Raw genomic sequence first — 18,935 nt, forward strand, 5'->3', positions numbered from 1 at the left:
AAACTAGATGAATCATGCATACTAATAAATTAATAATAAATAATTTCATTTTAATCCTGTTGAAAATTAACAAAATGAGAATAATCGTTTTCAAGATAGCCATGCGTTTTTCGGTAATTCTCATTCCAAAAAGAAATAATTATAATAAGGAAAATCTAAATTAATAAGGAAAGGAGACAGGAGTTCAGGAGTTATAAATAAAAACAAAAATATGTAATAGTTTGGTTCATTTATTTCACAAAACGATTGATATATTACAATGTTATTATCATGTACAATTATTGTACATATACTTAGTGTAACCATAATTTTCAGTCTAAACTATACAATTTATATGAGTCTAAAAGAAAGATATTCCCAATCATTGAAGGCGTTAGAATTAAAATAATATAATATTAATTCAAAACCCTCATTCATTGAATAAAAAATACAAGATACAACAACTCAGACTGTAGAAAAAAGAACACACAAAAGCTTAAGTACACTATATTTTCAATGAGTTATTTATATACATTCAAATTGTATAATTTTAAGTATATTACATAAAGTCTAGGTCTTAAATTAATAATTGAAGTGAAACTTCTTTATCGGGGTTGGAAAAAAATTTTGTGTAACATTTTTTCGTTACGCGTGACATATTTTTCCGTTACACGCCATCTTTTTCTTATCCCTACCACGCGTGATTCGACGTATTTCTGTAAAGTTGCAAAATATAGTAAATTATTTTTTGAAAAATAAAGTCATAAAGAAGTTTCACTTCTTACGTGTGTACACTAGTTATTTCACACACATTTTTTTTTAAATAATTTATTCTTTTTATAACAATCACCCTATTAGTTATTTTTTAAATACTTAATAACTTAATACTTTTTTATTAACAAAATATTGGTAACTTTAATTTAATAAGTTATTTACATTATTCGTTTAGAAATAATTATAATTTAACAATTCTTAAACAAATGATTTCAACAATACAATAAATAATAAAACTTATACGTCTAATTATTTCTTAAGAATTATTTTAGGACACCTAATATATTATTCCAGCAAGATGAAAGCCGCCAAAGTTCCCTCCATATTATCCTATTTACATACCAAAATTCGGACAAAAAAACGGTCCTACTGTTTCGGAGATGAGTCGCAACAAACACATAATTTTTTCATTATATATATTATTACAGCGAGCGTGGTCACATTCACAAATAAAAAAACCCCTAAAAGGTCTTTAATTTCTAAATATAAATTCGTAAAATCAAACACAAAATACTATATTTTCTTTATTATTGTACACGATTAGCCGGTTCTATTTTCATATAATGTCCATACGGAGTACTGATAGTTTGCGGTCCGCCATATTGCTCATACACGACGTTTACATTCTTCGCGTCAGTACCCTGGCCTTCTCTGCTCCAGGGGGCTGAAAAATAAAAATAAAATCATTTTTATAAGGTATATTTAAATTATTATGTTTATTTGAACTGCGTTTTATACTTTCTTATGTAATATGTTTGTGTTATGTAATTATTTTTAAGAAAAATAACATGTAATTGTAAATATTGTTATAAATTTCGGTTTAATAAAAGACATCTATTGAAAAAGTTGTTTCATTTATACTACGAGCCTTCAAGGCTTGATATACCCCACCAATAAACTTTCATTCCCTATTTATACGTAGATAATATTATATTTTGGGTAGCAATAAAACGAGTGACTGTAAATTACAGTTCTAAGTGTCAAAATTAATTAATTTGGGTTATAGAATTACTAAGTGAGCGACTGACTGCGAGTGACAAGAAATCAACAGAACAGCAACTTACAAACATTAATTTGAGTTACTTAAAATACAAAATGAGCAGCTTCATAATATTTGAGCGACCTAATATTTGTTTGAGTGTCAACGTTACGTCCTGCATTTTTTTCAATATTTGGCAAATGTATTTTTTATACTGAGCGGCATTTTATCTTAAATGAAGTGTTTCGAATACAAAAACCACTTTGAAAAATACACTAATGAGCAGAGTATAATGAGCTCACATTTAAAAAATAAAAATAATATGAAATAACTATTTGAAGAAACACTATTCTATTAGTTGAGAAATTTTATTATTGAAATATAAGGGTAATTAAAAGGAAGGACATTTGTATAATTACTTTTTTTTTCGGGGTTGAGGGGGAGGGGAGGGGGATTATATATCCCCCCCGGAAGGGGGGAAGTTGCGGAAATACATAGTTTTCGAGTTTTTTTTTTGTTAAATGTGTTTTTGAGGTTAGGAATACTATTAATTTTCTAACCATACCTATTCGTATGTATTCAATTGTGCTAGGTTCTCTACCTAGTACCAGCCCAGTATAAAATACATACAAACGAGCAGTCGACGGAGCCCCTTTGGGGCTCCTATCTTTGGTTCTCATGTCAACCTAACACTACGACTCGTGATCATTATTTTGAGGTGTCTAATCGATAGCGGGTAGTGACTTTTCAAAATAAACTGCTTTTCTTTTTCTACGAAAATGCGTAGTTTTTGTGAAAATCGAGAATGAAAATTATTTTGAGAATCGCCCTTAAGTCGCTTCTGGCACTCGCCGGCCGCTGCCGCGGTATGCTCGCTTCGCTCGCTCGGCTCGTGCGGCAGTTCAAGAGTTAACCTAACACGCTCGTCGCTTCGCTCCTCGCTACCTATTTGAATATTAAGAATAAAAGTTTTATAGTTTTTAACCTACGTAGTTTTTTTTGGTTGAGTGGGAATCACCCTGAAGTCGCTTTTGGCACTCGCCACACAAAATGGGCTCACGTTTCGTTATTGCATATATGTATTTTTTTTAGATTTGATATTTACCGTATTAGATTTGTAAAGTAAAATATACATATTTATATCATATTTTTGATTTAATACAAAATTGTTCAATTTGCGCTTTTATATTAACCGTAAAAACACATTTATTAAAGGAATCAGTCATTAGTTACAGTGAACGAAACGTCAGATGTCAAAAACGACGTAAATAATAACCAAATTTTCTGAATTTCTTAAAATTATATCTTGAAAAGTAATGGTTTCCGCAAGTTGAAACTTTCCAAAATTAATTAACAAACTTAGAACTATAACTTAAAAAAAAATAAACGCTCTAGCGAAACGTAAAGGTACTAAAGACGAGCCAATTAGAACAATGTACTCCGTAAAAATAAAGTAATATGCATGCATTTATTTCAATCAAATGAACAAAAAATAAAATAAGACGCTTCAGTCAACTAAAAAAAAAACCAACCCCCAACTCACCTGACTGCAACGATTCGTCGCCCCGCCCCCATTCGAATTCGCGCGAATTTAAAAATCTGTAGTTTTTATTAAAAAAGCGTATCAAAATAAAAAACATAAGCCCTCAAATAGAATATCAGTAACCAATAATCATTAATAAAGCAGCTTACAAAACTTTGCTCAAAGTGAACTTTTTAGTAGTTCGCTAAGTATAACCTCACTTAGAAAAATCGAATCTATCTTAATATTGAAGTTGCACTCTCTGTATTTCCAGTCGCTCACTTAGTAATGAAGTCGCTCGGATAAAATTTTAATATCTGAAATGGATTTATCACAATCCACTTTTTGTAAGCTCGTTCTGGATTTTATTATAAATCAATATTCGTCGTCAGTTTAGTTAATTTTTCGCTTAGTCAAATTCATACCGCTCAAGTTATTAAAACAGTATGTCATCATCAGTCGCAAAGTTTTTTTTTGTTCGCTCGTTTTATAATTCCCCTTATATTTTAAGGGTAGATGTTTCAAACAAAAATGCAGCTTATTGAGACATATACTTTTTATCCAAATTTCATCAAAATTGGTAGTGCGGTTTGGCCATGCAACAGATACCCAATATATTAAAAAAAAATTATGTTAAATACACAAATAATTTTCCTTCATGAACGCTATATTTTTGATTTCATAATTAATTTAATGAAGTGAACAAACATACAGAAAATTTATTTAAGCTATTATCATTTATCACACAGTAGTCGTAGTATAGCTTTTTCCAAATATTGATGTGTAAAAAACAAGTAAAAAATTAAATCGATTCCTTAGTTATGACACTTGATGATTTTGAGCAAAGAAATTTACCTAGTAGGTACGCCGTATTCAAGTTATTTTTTCTATTGTATAAAATAACTATTAATATGGTACTTAAAATATGAAAAAAGGGCAAAAACGAAACAATGTTTAATTTTTCTATTCACTTGGTTCGAACCAAGAAGTTATTTTACTAACGATAATAATGTCTCTTTTAAAAAAGCGACATCTAGTGATCAATAGCTGTAACTACAAAATTCAAATATGAATATCTACTATATAATAAATCATTAGATATTTATTTGATAATCAATTTATTAATTGTATCGAATCATATTTATATTATTATAATTAAATAATACTACATATTTATTGGAATTATTATGATAATATTTTTATTTGTTTTAACGCCATCTAGCGGATTTTGATTGTACTAAAATAAACAATATGTAATGAAGTAATAGTGTGTTCTACTTGACACTAGATGTCGTTATACGGAAATACTTTAACCCATTTTGATGTGGTAAAATATTTCATCTTATCCTATGCGAAAGTTTGTGAGGATGGATGTATGTGTATGTATGTATGTTTGTTACTCTTTCACGCAAATACTACTGAACCGATTACAATGAAATTTAGCACACATATAGAGGGTAACTTGGATTAACACATACGATAGACCGTTTATGCCGATTATATTAGAAAATTTTTTACTAAACATTCATTATACAGTGTGTTAATTAAAAAAATAAATGTGTGCGTGTACTAGTGTACACACGTAAGAAGTGGAACTTCTTTATGACCTTATTTAAAAAAAAATAATTTACTATATTATGCAACTTTACAGAAATACGTCGAATCTAGCGTGGTAGGGATAAAAACAAGATGGCGCGTAACGAAAAAATGTTACATTAAATTTTTTTCCAAACCCGATAAAGAAGTTTCACTTTTCACTTCAATAAAAGGTTAATACAATTAATACCTAATACTTGTATACGTAGTATATTATTATAAGTCTGTGTTAATACTTACATATAGGTATTTGTTCTTCCCCATGTTGTCCGTTATGTATGTGTAAATGTATTTCTTTCTGATGTGGATGTTCCCAGCCAGAGCTGTGGTGAGATTTGGACGCGAAAAGCGCGCCAATCTGAAATTTAAGAAAATGTTTTTAAGAATAAATGGTATAATATGATTTTGTATAGGAGAGTTAGTTAACATAGGATTATAGTATGGATAGTTTGAACCATGGTTTGAACACATAATATAATATCTACTATACTAATAGCACAGTATTACAATAATATGTGCTAATAGTTTTATTAATGGCCTTTCAATCTAGTTTTGTCCGGGTTTTTCCAGGATAAAAAGTAGAAAATAAAAGAATATGCCACTCGGGAATAATTTTCTTAATTTTTAATCTAATTTAATCAAATGCACTTTAAATATTCGTCCTGAATGACAAAGGCTATATTCAGAAATTGAATACATATATGTATACCTATGTATAGACAGACGTCTGAACCAATTTCAAATACGATTTTTTTTATATTGGTGTTAATGTCATTATTCCATTTAAACCAAGACAAAGCTGGACATTTTAAAATTATACGGAGCTCATTTTTTTTATATAACCTAAATATTAACTTTGTTCTTGTAAGTTCGTCATTGACACAAAGGTTATGTCTTTGGCTTGTGTACACTGTACATACATTTACAATCCACGACTGCCTCCGTCAATATTATTATAAACTTGTAAATAGCCAAAAACGACCATGACCTTGTAAATTTTAATCTTTGTCCATTTTACATATACTTTGTTACGCGTGAAAGCAGCTTTCACTGACTCATAGAATGTTATTATTACTTTTTTGTAGGTATTGGTAGTTTAAAGCGCGTCACACACGGTGAAGATACTATAATATTTTATCTTAAGATACTGTAATATTTTATATTCTACCCACCTTATAATATACCCACAAAATTTCGGGTCATTTGTAACAAGATGGCGGTTCTACAGGGGTCTAAAGTACGCAATGACAAAAAGAAATATTGCAGTATCTTAAGATAAAATATTATAGTATCTTCACCGTGTGTGACGCGCTTAAAACGTGTCCATTTTACATTTTAATTTCATACACTGTCACGTCAAAGAATGTGTTTTCGACTTGGTTTTTGAGCGCCAACATTCCATGGATTTTCATCTTCCTTAATATGCTTATTTACTACGTAGGTACCTATATTTTGTATATGTATATTTGAAAGACAAATTACATGAAAAGCTCGTTTATATACTAATGAAAAAAAAATGACGGACTTCTTATCTGGGTCAATTGCGTGTAAACATTCGTACAATGCACGAATGTTTGCGCTAATGCAGGGGATAAATATTTGCTAATGTCCTACACTTGTGAGTTTGACCGCCTCCTTGGTACCGTGGTTGACGCGTGAGCGTAGAACCGAGAGGTCTTGGTTTCGATTACCGGTAGGCAAGAAAAAAAATGCCTCGGTCTGGCAGGACACAGAAGGCTGTTTACCTACTTGTCCCTAAAGAATCGTGAAACAGATGTATGCATAATGCATCTGCCCCTTACCCCACTACACATGACTTCACTGTTTAGATTTGTGAATTTGCGTATTTGCACCACATATATTTACTATACTAGTAGGTATTTGTACGAATGTAACGTCCTTAGTTGGTAGTAAGGCCGCCTTTCCATCTGCAAGTAAACTTCCGCAAGAAATGTCCGACAGTCTGTCTGACAGCAGCTTGCAAGTCTACTTGCAGATGGAAACGCGGAATTAGACTTGCAAGCTTCTGTCAGACAGACTGTCGGACATTTCTTGCGGAAGTTTTCTTGCCGATGGACAGGCGGCCTAAGCTATGAATATACAGATTGTAAATTATAAACTCCTGTAACTCTACCTTAGCAGCGCCAGCGATCAACAGCAGCTTCAATATAAACAGTGTAACTGCTAACGTTTTGACTCCCACTAGAGCGGCCACCACTGCCCACGTGGATGCGGCGCCCATTTGGAATGCTAGTGGTATGAACGCCTGGATCATTTTCTTGAAGGGACGCCCGAAGGTACGACCTGAAAAGTATACAAGATGAATGTGAGATCGAGAGGGTTGTGTTCTAAAGCAGTATAAGGGTGCTTTTCCATCAGAGATGCGAGAGCAGCTATGCTCTAAATGTAATAGTTATATTAAACTATGTGACTGTTTCCACTGATACTAAGCTATGTAGCGATGCGAGTAAGATGTGAAGATGCGCAGCTCAATTTATGCGATGTATCGATAGTAGGCTCCGCTCTGCACATAGCACGCATCCTTCTATATAAAAACTAGCGGTCCGCCCCGGCTTCGCCCGTGGTACATATGAAAAATAGATGTTGGCCGATTCTCAGACTTACCCGATATGCACAGAAAATTTCATGAGAATCGGTCCACCCGTTTCGGAGGAGTATGCAGACTAACATTGTGACACGAAAATTTTATTATTTATACTAGCGGTCCGCCCCGGCTTCGCCCGTGGTACATATGAAAAATAGATGTTGGCCGATTCTCAGACTTACCCGATATGCACAGAAAATTTCATGAGAATCGGTCCACCCGTTTCGGAGGAGTATGCAGACTAACATTGTGACACGAGAATTTTATATATAAGATATAAGAAGAAGATTAAAAACGTATCTTTGTTGAACCCGTTTCCACCAGGGACCAGTGTTAAGGGACTTTTACAGTTTTTGAGAATTTTACAAATGAAGTTTTGATGTGACGCTGCAGGATTAAGTTTTTGGTAGTCGGGCGGACAAATTATCAGCCAGTCCAGTCCAGGAGATTATATTATTATTTAAATTTTGTGTTGTATCAAAATTATATCTTATATACAAAAATACATTAGGAATTGAGAAAAGCCTACGTTTTTTTTAACTTGTTCACAGACGTTACATGTAAATAACAAAACACAAAAAATACGTAGAACAAAAAAGCAAAACTGCGATTTCATTTAATTCTTTTAATGCATGTATTCAAATAAATTATAAAACCAAGTGTTTTTAAATGTTGCCTTTTCCACATTTATTATTTTATTTTTTAAAGTGAAACTTTTATTACATCGTCTCAAACTTTTTGGTCTGTGTAGCGCATGTCGCGTGTATCGACCGTCACGCGACATGCGCTACACAAAGCAGTGTTCGGAACCGTTCGAACAGTTTCACTTTTACCGTGGTTTCATAAAACCACACAACATTTTTGATTAAAATTTTCCATGACAGTAATCTAACAAGGCTGCACAAATAAGAATATTGATTACTTGAATAGGTTTTCTAATTGTTATTCATTAGAAGTTAGAACCAACCTCGAAGTAAAACTATTTTATTAAAATCTTTCTAACTATAGGGAAAATCTAATCTAATATATATTATAAAGGCGAAAGTTTGTAAGGATGTATGGATGTATGGATGTATGGATGTATGGATGTATGGATGTATGGATGTATGGATGTATGGATGTATGGATGTTTGTTACTCTTTCACGTAAAAACTACTGAAACGATTACAATGAAATTTAGCACACATATAGAGGGTAACTTGGATTAACACATAGGATAGTTTTTATCCCGGAAATCCCATGGGAACGGGAACTATGCGGGTTTTCCTTTGCAAACGCGGGCGAAGCCGCGGGCGGAAATCTAGTAAATATTAAAACTAGAGTAGGAGTTGGACGTTGGTTGATATAATATTATGACGAAATATATTTTGTTCTAGTTCATGTTTTCTTCACCAATTAAAACAGTGCTTATAGCGTATCTTTACAATAATATTATAGAACTGAACAGTTTGTTTGTTTGATGCGCTAATCTCACGAACCACTGGTCCGATTTGAAAAATTATTTCGATGTTGGATAGCCCATTTATCAAGGAAGGCTAGGTATATATCATCACGCTAAGGCTAAGGATAGGAGTAATTCGGGTAAAACCGCGGGCACAGCTAATAACTAGCGGATAATTTACGTGGTTTTCTTTACATAATATAAGTATACTATAGATCAGAGTACTGAAAAGTAGTACTCACTTCGGAGCGCTGTAAAACCTTAGCTATTGACGTAATGAAAAAATGTTGTAGGTAAAAGTTGTTCCTCGAAAAACAATCTACAAAAATGGTCTGATATCATTTCTTCGTAAAATTATAAAAAAAAGTTTTATTGAAAAATATAAACATCTCTAATTTCTGAACATTTTCGCTTATAACTTTTTTATTTATAGTTCTACGACAAAAAGTTACTGGACTAAAGTTGTAGAGAATTTAATTTGCAACAAATAATGTTATTCAATGTTTTTCATCAAATAAGTAGTTTAAGAGATATATCGTAAAAACCATTCCAACCGCTATTTTCAAGATGGCGGCCGTGGGACAAGGGTGGCGACCCCACAAACTTGGTTTTAGCTTCATACTGACCCCCCTACATATCAAAAAAACAAAATTGCGTCCTCTAAAAAACTCGAGGTTAGGCCTAAAAAATGTAACATTTCAATGAACTATTTACATATTATTACATAATAGTCTATGTTTATTTACACTTTTCTTCCTGGATGTTATGCAAGCGTAGATAATGTGTACTGATAACAAATATTGCAAATAAGACATTCGGATATCCTTTTAAATTTTAATGTTATTGTGTGAAACTTGTGTATGTATTTGCGTGTGCACTCTACGTACTTATTGGCTGAACTAATTTGAGTAAGATTTGACGAAATAGATAAACGAATAACTAAATTTTACCTGTTTCTACATTTTATATAGAGCACCTTAATTTTGATTAATATGTACGTAACTATAACAAATAAATAAAACCTGTTCAAATGTTTTATCCATTTAGCTTACAGCTTACCTACACGTATGTATTAGAATAATTCACTACAAAATTGCTAAACAAACTCCGATTGAACTTTTTACTAGAACATGTAATTTTCTATAATCGCGTAGGTATTTGATCGAATTTCTCTCAAGTGATTTGCACGAATAATATTATAAGAAATCTTATTCAGAAATGGCTGTTTTGCTGCTATTAAGGTGACGCGTGATCTCAATGTGTAGAAATCTAGGGCATTGAGAGACCCTAATAACGTATTGATATTTTCTTATGGGGGAAAAACTCAATTGTCAAACTTTTTTATAAAGTCTTAAAAATTGTTCTGTGTTTACGTGTATGTGTCACGGTATTGGTGCCGAAGCTTCTCCAATTCCGAAACGATTTTCTGCAGAACAGTTTTTATTATTTTTCTATTTTTAACTAGCTGTTCCCCGCGGTTTCACCCGCATTGCTCTGCTCCTATTGGTCTTAGCGTAATGATATGCCTATAGCTTATAGCCTTCCTCGATAATTGGGCTTTCTACCACCGAAATAATTTTTCAAAGCGGACCAGTAGTAGTTCCTGAGATTAGCGCTTTAAACAAACAAACAAACTCTTCAGCTTTATAATATGTATTAGTATAGATGTATATATGTACATCTATTATCCATACTAATATTATAAATGAGAAAGTAACTCTGTCTGTCTATCTGTTACTCAATCACGCCTTAACTACTGAACCAATTTGCATGAAATTTGGTATAGAGATATTTTGATACCCGAGAAAGGACATAGGCCACTTTTTATTGCGAAATATGTACCACGGGCGAAGCCGGGGCGGACCGCTAGTTTCTTATATTTGTCATTTGTTACATCACATAAGCTGTCCTAGTAGACTGGGGTAGAAGCCTTTGAAAATAATGAAAAGATAAAAAAAATCGCAGTCGGATGAAACCCATTAGAAAAGGAGGGGAATATGATAAAAATGTAAGGAAAAATAAATTACGGTCAATCCGAGTTCGGGAAGCGGGAGGGGGGAGCTTTTAAGAGAAAAAAATGGTTTCTCTCGATTTCCGACAAAACTACAAGTCCTATAGAAAAAAGTTCAATGGCAAAGTTGTAGGTAATTAAAAGTTCTACAACTTTTGTATTCACAATTTTTTCACATAACCTAAAAATTTAGGTGAAAAATTCAAAAAACCAAGTTTTTGGTCTTTTATTTCTATCTACTTCAAAATTTATTTTTTTTCTACGAAATTTGGAGGAAACTTACTTTATTATGTCCCAAATACACTGTAATTTATTTGGTTGAAAATATTTATTTTTTCGCCTTATTTTGAATTAATACCAAAAAAGCAACCTAATTTTCAATCGAAAAGTCATCCGTCAAAATATCAGCTTTTTTCAAAAACTTGGGGTGCCTTTTATTCATTGAAATCTCTACTTTCATATGGTGTAAAAAAAATAAACACCACCATAGTAAATGTTCTCAGGAAATGCATACAAACAGTCTGAAAATTAGCTTTTACTAAATCAGGCACACTTCTTGAACTCTATATCTTCTCTTGTATCGGCTTTTCGGTAATATTTCAAAAGAAAAATAATTATCTGTTCTAAGTTTAATATTTTACAGCATTTTCAAAAGCAAAATGATGTCGATAAAAACATTTCAGGTAGTTCGAGAAGTGTGCCTGATTTAGTAAAAGCTAATTTTCAGACTGTTTGTATGCATTTCCTGAGAACATTTACTATGGTGGTGTTTATTTTTTTTACACCATATGAAATAATGGGTATTACAACTTATATGGTATTATAGGTACTTAAAACTAATTAATTTATGATGTGTTCGATGTATAATTTTTCCACACGCAACTTCGTCTGGACTCAAATTAATATTTTACGTAATTGCTGTATTGGTCCAATCAACAATTGCAATCGGTAGTAATAATAAAATATTAAGATATTTGATATAACCTTCTTTAAATGGACTATCCAGCACATATTTTTTCCATCTCTTCTCCTTATTTCCTTGAATTAGGGTGTTCAAACAAGCTTTATAATAATTACTAGCTTTCCGCCCGCGGCTTCGCCCGCGTTTTCAAAGAAAAGCCGCATAGTTCCCGTTCCCGTGGGATTTCCGGGATAAAACCTATCCTATGTGTTAATCCAAGTTACCGTCTATATGTGTGCTAAATTTCATTGTAATCGGTTCAGTAGTATTTGCGTGAAAGAGTAACAAACATCCATAGGTACATCCATACTTACAAACTTTCGCCTTTATAATAGTAGTAGGATTATCTAAGTTTACAATAAAAACTATGAAACCAATATAGTTAATAGCCTGAATAATATCTAGTTAATTTAATTTAATTTAAATACATCTGTTAAAATAATTTTGTAATTAATTTTCGTCACAGACATAATATAACTAACTATGTCTGTGGTTTTCGTACACAGACAAGAAAATAAGCGCATTCTCATTTCTTAAAAAATTAAGTTCCTATAATTGGACTTTTCTAATAATAATTTGAGATTAAGTATCAGAGCGAAAATACCACTAATCTAATGTTCAATACCGAAGAAAAATTCAAGTAGGTCTTGCGGTTTTTAAAGGAAAGAACCATCGAGATATATTACTAGAGGGGTTATTCCAAACAAAAACATTGCGCGCGGCCGATGTGGTGGGGTACGTGTGGAACGAGCGAGGCGTGGCTTCAAGTTCAAAGATTAAGCAATGCGTGCAGATGCGACACATTGTGCAATCTGTTTACTCGGTACTATCTGGTGGTACTGATACTAGGGAATTAATAAAACGAGTATTTTATATTAAACTATGTATTTTAATTTCCTTTAAATAATATCAATTTATTAAGCTTTTGTCGTTTTGTGTAGTAATCAATAGTTTTATCAGTTTTTGCTTCATGATGTAATTTAAATGGATACGATGATTCAATGTTGATGGCGTTTACGTATAAGAAACTCACATTTTGAAAAATCTCACGCGAGATTCGAGGATGGGGGAGGGGTTGAATAAATTCTCACGACTTCTCACCAGGGGGGGAGGGAGGTGCAGAAAATTTTAAAAAACACCTCACGTAATTTATGGACGCCCCCTTACTCGATCACAATTTTTGTAACTTTACTATAAACGGAACTACATTTAAAAATATACTTTATTTATTGAGTTATAAGGTTGCTTCCATTCTGTTTATTTACATTCTCAAAAACATCAATCGCTGCAGAGGTGGCTTGCGACAAAGGCGGCTTGTGTCAAAGGCCTCGGCGATATCATTTAAGAACATAATATTATGTACTTTAGGCAAACTTGTTATAAGATCTATTTTACTTTCTTATTAGTCCATTTGACAAGGATATTGGGTAAGATACCTATTGGAATAATTTTATTATTATGTATGTAGGGTCGAGTGGTCAACAATGAACCAGCAGTACAGAGTGAACCATGTAAATAATTCAGAAATGTGACGTTGCCGTTTGGTGCAAACTAGCATTAGGTAAGCGCCTTTGAGGCCCCTCCCGCCTTCCCCAGTCGACAGTGAGCTAGCGGCGCGGGAGGCTGTGCGAGCCCGTGTTTGGTGTTTTCGTGCCGAAAATTGTATAAAAATAACGTAAGTAAAATTTCGTCTCATTTTATTTGTATATACAGTAGCTAAATATCAATTGTATTGATGATTTCGTTGTTTTTTGCGGTTTTACATAAGATAGTTTCGTTAAACACCACGTGTTTATGCATGTAGCTATATAACCTCAAAGTTTGTAAGCATAGGGTGGTACAAAATGAACCACCTTGAGAGAGTACACAATGAACCAGTGATTCATTGAGTACCATCCCTGGTTCAATGAGTACTACCCTTGTTTACTACCCTTGTTTCATTGCGTACCACCTTTAGAGTGCCTTATTACTCAATCTACTTAGCCAGAAAATTAGTTTTTTGTAAGTATTAGTATTACAAGCACTAAAAAAATTAAAATTTCAGGATGGGCCGAACAAAATTAGATAGATCTGCTAGGAAAAAAGGATCCCACCTACCTGAAGCAATGAAGGCTGCTGTCGATTTACATCTCAACGGTATGAGCTTAAGAAAGGCTGCAAGAGATAGCAACATACCATATCCAACACTGCGAAGATATGTGATAAAATTCAGACAACACACAGACGAGTCTGCTTCGATGGAACCAAATTATAGCGTAAATAAAATATTCACGGAGGAACAAGATACAAGTCTTAAGTCTTATATTCTTGATTGTGCTAACAAATTTTATGGTTTAAACACCAAAGAGTGTAGAAAACTCGCCTTGCAAATGGCGGAAATAAATAAACTGGCATACCCTATAAGTTGGAAAGAAAGGGGAATGGCGGGTAGGGACTGGCTACGTGGCTTTAAAAAAAGGCACCCTGATTTATCTATTATTTCGTCAAACTACTTACAGATTTCCCGTTGATATTATCTCTCTTTTAAACATGCGTTATTAACGTTTTGTTTTTATGTTTTTGTTTTAAAAGTTTGAAGAAAATTATTATTGTGATACAACGAAACTATGACTGATTAGAATTACTTATTGTAAACAAGATCTCATTTAGATTTACGGATTTCTTAATTAATGATTATGAAAATTATATTTTAAATGTTATTTCTATAAATTACTTACGAACTTGTTGTCTTGTATGTATATAACGCCTACGTAAAAGCCTAGGTAATTGTTGATTTTGAAGAAACTTAAAGTTGATTTTATAAATGTTTACGATTTTTTCGATAACTCTTAGAAAAAAAGATATTTGATTGTTACTTCAAATAAATAGGTACTTTAAATAAATTTGAGAGTTTTATTTAACTATATTTTTTTATAATTCTATCATTATAATGCTATAATTATTGACATGGTTCATTGTTTGCACACACGGTTCACTGTGTACCAACCCCCCGGTTCATTGAGTACCATTGAGTGTACACAGTGAATCATTTCTCAAAAAATAAAAAAAAATAAAAACATTAGTGGCTATTGTACTGTAACAAAAATAAAGTACTACATAATGTAACCAGATATATTATCTACAAATATAACTAAAAAGTATGTAGTTAGGACGTCGAGGAGTACATTTACAGCTCTTGAAAATTTAGGTGGTTCATTGTCGACCATCTCACCCTACTTATTAAATCCGCGAATAAAAAAAATTTTTAGTCGTGAATATAGAAATTGGGTCGCATTTTTTTAATCCGCGAATAGTGAAAACACGAATAAAGGAAGCGCGATTAAGGAACTTTTACTGTATTAGTTTCTGTGAATGTTGTGTTTATTTGTAATTGTTGTGCATAATAATTTATAAATCCTATTGGAACAACTATTGATTAGGCTTTTTTTAATAAATAAAAATAGGTAAATAAATAAATATTACTTAATATAACCTACCGTTTTACTTTGCGTAGTCGGGTAAAAGTATAAATATTTAGGTACTACACCACGGTAATCTTTCCTAGTAGATATTGTATATACATAGTTAAAAAAATCCAGTTACATTTTTTTAACAGACTCATCGATAGTGTCACGTCTGTGCTGTTAGTCTATGAAAAATGGCGCGAAACGCAGAACGCGTGGTGATTTTTCGCAAAATGATAACAATATTAGTAAAATGCATGACTTACTCATAATAAGGAAACTTACTGGTGAAAAGTCACTCCTCGGGCTTTGTTTGTATTATGGGAACTGTTAAAACAATATCTAAGCAAACACGAAGGCATTTTGAACAGAGCAATAACACGTGTTGACGCGGCAAGCGGGGGGCACAGTCCGACACAGACTAAAGAGACTTGTGATTCTTACCTCTAGCTCGTGTTAAAGAGAGTGTAGTAGCGATCGCCTCTCTAGTACGTAGTACATTCTATCTCGATGGAAAGAACGCGAAATTTAAATCATAAAATATTTTTTCTTACATACCTTTAAAATAGTAGGATTATCTAAGTTTACAATAAAAACTATGAAACCAATATAGTTAATAGCCTGAATAATATCTAGTTAATTTAATTTAATTTAAATACACCTGTTAAAATAATTTTGTAATTAATTTTAGTAACAGACATAAATATATACAATTTACATGTCTGTGGTTTTCGACTTTCGTACACCGACAAGAAAATAAGCGCATTCTCATTTCTAAAAAAATTAAGTTCCTATAATTGGACTTTTCTAATAATAATTTGAGATTATCAGAGCGAAAATACCACTAATTTAATGTTCGATAGTTCGATACCGAAGAAAAATTCAAGTAGGTCTTGCGGTTTTTAAAGGAAAGACAACGCGAAATTTAAATCATTAAATAATTTTTCTTATAAATTTGTAAAATTAATTTTTCTTTCTTGCTTTCTAAATTTATTTTAACTAATAAGGAAACTAGAATTTTCCAGAACAAAAAGATCGACATGTCACATCTACCAACCCGCACTGGGCCACCGTGGTGAATTAATCAAAACCCTCGGAATACAATATATTAATTAATGTAAATCAATTGATTCTATTTTTTATCTGTATGAAAAGCGAAAATTAAAAAAGGTAAAGAAAATTCGTAAACGATTCTATAAGCAGACTAGACGAAAATATTGTTACATAGATACCTAATATTTACCTAACTCAAATATATTTTATTTATTCAACTACTTTGCAAAGACTTAGCATGAAAGACAGTTAGTTAAATAACTTTTTGATAACTAAGTGAAATATTTCACTTTTCGATAATATCTTACACTTATAGAATCAATGTAGTCGATATTATGAAACGCGATAAATTAAAATCTATAAATTCTGAATATCAGAAATTAATTGCCTTCCTCTTTTCTCTTTTTCCCTAATTTAAGATTTCTAATTTCGTAGAATATTAATATTTAACAGATTTTTGCAACTTTCGTTTTCATGAGTCACTTTACGAATGAAATACCTATCTGAAGATTGTCCTTATTTTATTTTAAAGCCTTTTTACTTAAAGATAATAGAAACATGATTACTATTATTAATTATATAAATAATTTAATATCAATTATTTAATGTGATTATTATTTCAAATCCATAGAGTTCGAAAATCGCAACATTTACTATTTATTTAATATTTACTTACCAACTGAGGTATCCTGCATACTGGATCTATCCTCATTCATCCCATAATTATTTCTCGTTAAATTATAATTATTCTCACTAATATTAAATACTTTGGCATTCAAATAACTATTACTTAAACCTACGTCACTTGCACTATTTAATTTTGCCGCGTAACTGGGACAAAAAAGTAAAAACAAACCAAGGAAAGTCAACCACAAATTCATCTTTCTAGAACCCGCCAGTAGCAAAACGTGAAAACAGGGTATGAACCACTTTATAATATCTTTTATATCCATCGTTGCATATAAGAAAGGATTTTATAACACAAATATTGTGGGGCGCTCAACAACACATACGTCATCTCGCTACGGGCGTCGTGTCAAAACTGACAGGGCATTCCCATTTCCCGCCATTTCTTCTTTCTCTGACCTCGACTTGTGCCGAGTACACACGGTATAATACAGACAACACAGAACTGCGATTTTTAACTTTCGCTTTTTAGCATGCATCCCGGTGACGTGATCCAAATGCGCAAAGAATATCCGTAACTAAAGTTAACGGATTTGAAAACTGTGGAAACGACGAAAGTGCCCCCTTTAGTTTTCTTTACATAACGAACGAACGAAAAGAATAATTTTGCATTTAAGTGTTGGGAGCTGAGTTTATTTTTTTGTTATGCTAAATTTGAAAGTTGCCTATCAATCATCGTTACGAAGAAAGTTTCGTGAAGATTGTATTTCATTAATAACACATATTTGGTGTAATTAATATTTATCACATTTCCTTTTATTTAATTCCAATAGGAATATCTCGTCAAGCAAGATTCGTAGTGATGTGAATGAGTACCGTTGTTCTGCAGGTCAACGGAGTTCATTCACCAAATTAAATAAGTGGGTGATTATTGTAATAGGATAAAAAGTAGGTTAGCTACAGTATCTAGTTGTCTCGAAGTTTTTGGAAGACATAATAATTAGGAATAATTATTTATATTTAAGGTAAATTGAGGCCTCGGCTTCACTCGCGTGTTTCTAGGGTAAAAGTAGCGTAATAAATGCCTATCTAATTCGACAATCAGCTGTTTTTACGTTTTTAACCATTCATCCATAATTCGAAATTTCTTGCTATTCTACAAGTAAGTATTACTAGTAGAATTATTTCCGTTCCGTAATTGTTTTCGTGAAAATCATAATATTTTTATTGAAGTTCAGTAGATCATGTATTTTATTGATATCTTACAAACAATATTATATAGTTATTTAAAATATTAGCAATACATAATATAAAAGTAGGTAAGTTGTACTGTTTGTAAAATAACCTTAACGGTATTAAGTATAAGCTTCACACTTTATTATACACAATTACAAAAGAAATAAAATTAAAAACATGACGCTCAAAATAAAATAAAAAACATGAACTGACATTCAGAACTTATTTATTGACTATTCTTCTGAGGTATTTACTGTATTTACCTAAATATTACACAATTTTATAACATGTCCGTGAAAAGGAAAGGCTAACAATGTAAAAATATAATAATTTATGCATTGACAATCTCCACCCGCGTGGTTCACAAATCACAAATCTTCAGAAAGCAGGTACATATTTGTACATCATAAGTGTTATTCTGGTACATAAGCTACAATACTGCCAAGTATCATCAAAATCCGTTCAGTGGATTTCGCGTGTTTACGCGAATATTCGTTTGGAAAACATACCTACACACACGTCTCACAAACGTTCTTATATAATATTTGTAAAAATACTAGTAAGATAAGTTATGATAAGCCAACGGAATGAATTATTGAAAAACGAAAAAATCTAGAAAATTATAGTGTTTAATTCTAGTACAGGTGTATTCCTAGTGGAGACGATCGTCGTATCTAAATAAATTGTTTTGTATATTTTATGTATTGT

The 18,935-nt window shown here is 32.1% G+C and overlaps 1 protein-coding gene across 1 annotated transcript; it reads right to left on the bottom strand.

Annotated features, from left to right (window-relative positions):
- Positions 1 to 214: 214 nt before the first annotated feature.
- LOC149476278 (uncharacterized) lies at positions 215 to 17,421 on the bottom strand. Its single transcript, XM_089712339.1, has 4 exons — positions 17,041 to 17,421; positions 6,985 to 7,154; positions 5,091 to 5,208; positions 215 to 1,417 (listed from the first exon to the last, which is right to left on the bottom strand). Exons 1-4 carry the CDS (start codon positions 17,315 to 17,317, stop codon positions 1,281 to 1,283), a joined length of 702 nt encoding a protein of 233 aa, XP_089568465.1. The 5' UTR covers positions 17,318 to 17,421; the 3' UTR covers positions 215 to 1,280.
- Between the last annotated feature and the right edge of the window lie 1,514 nt (positions 17,422 to 18,935).

The sequence above is a fragment of the Colias philodice genome, chromosome 28 (assembly GCF_061535455.1).
Source record: "Colias philodice isolate Cphi_HAF_F1 chromosome 28, ilColPhil1 Martin Lab GWU primary, whole genome shotgun sequence".
NCBI classification, from domain to species: domain Eukaryota; kingdom Metazoa; phylum Arthropoda; class Insecta; order Lepidoptera; family Pieridae; genus Colias; species Colias philodice.

Bases quoted from the DNA above. Each gene is read 5' to 3' on its own strand.
- LOC149476278 (XM_089712339.1), bottom strand. From the start codon at position 17,317: ATGGATATAAAAGATATTATAAAGTGGTTCATACCCTGTTTTCACGTT. The intron at 7,155-17,040 runs GTAAGTAAATAT...TATACTTTTCAG, and splicing joins TATGCAGGATACCTCAGTTG to GTCGTACCTTCGGGCGTCCC. The intron at 5,209-6,984 runs GTAGAGTTACAG...CTTAAATTTCAG, and splicing joins TGATCGCTGGCGCTGCTAAG to ATTGGCGCGCTTTTCGCGTC.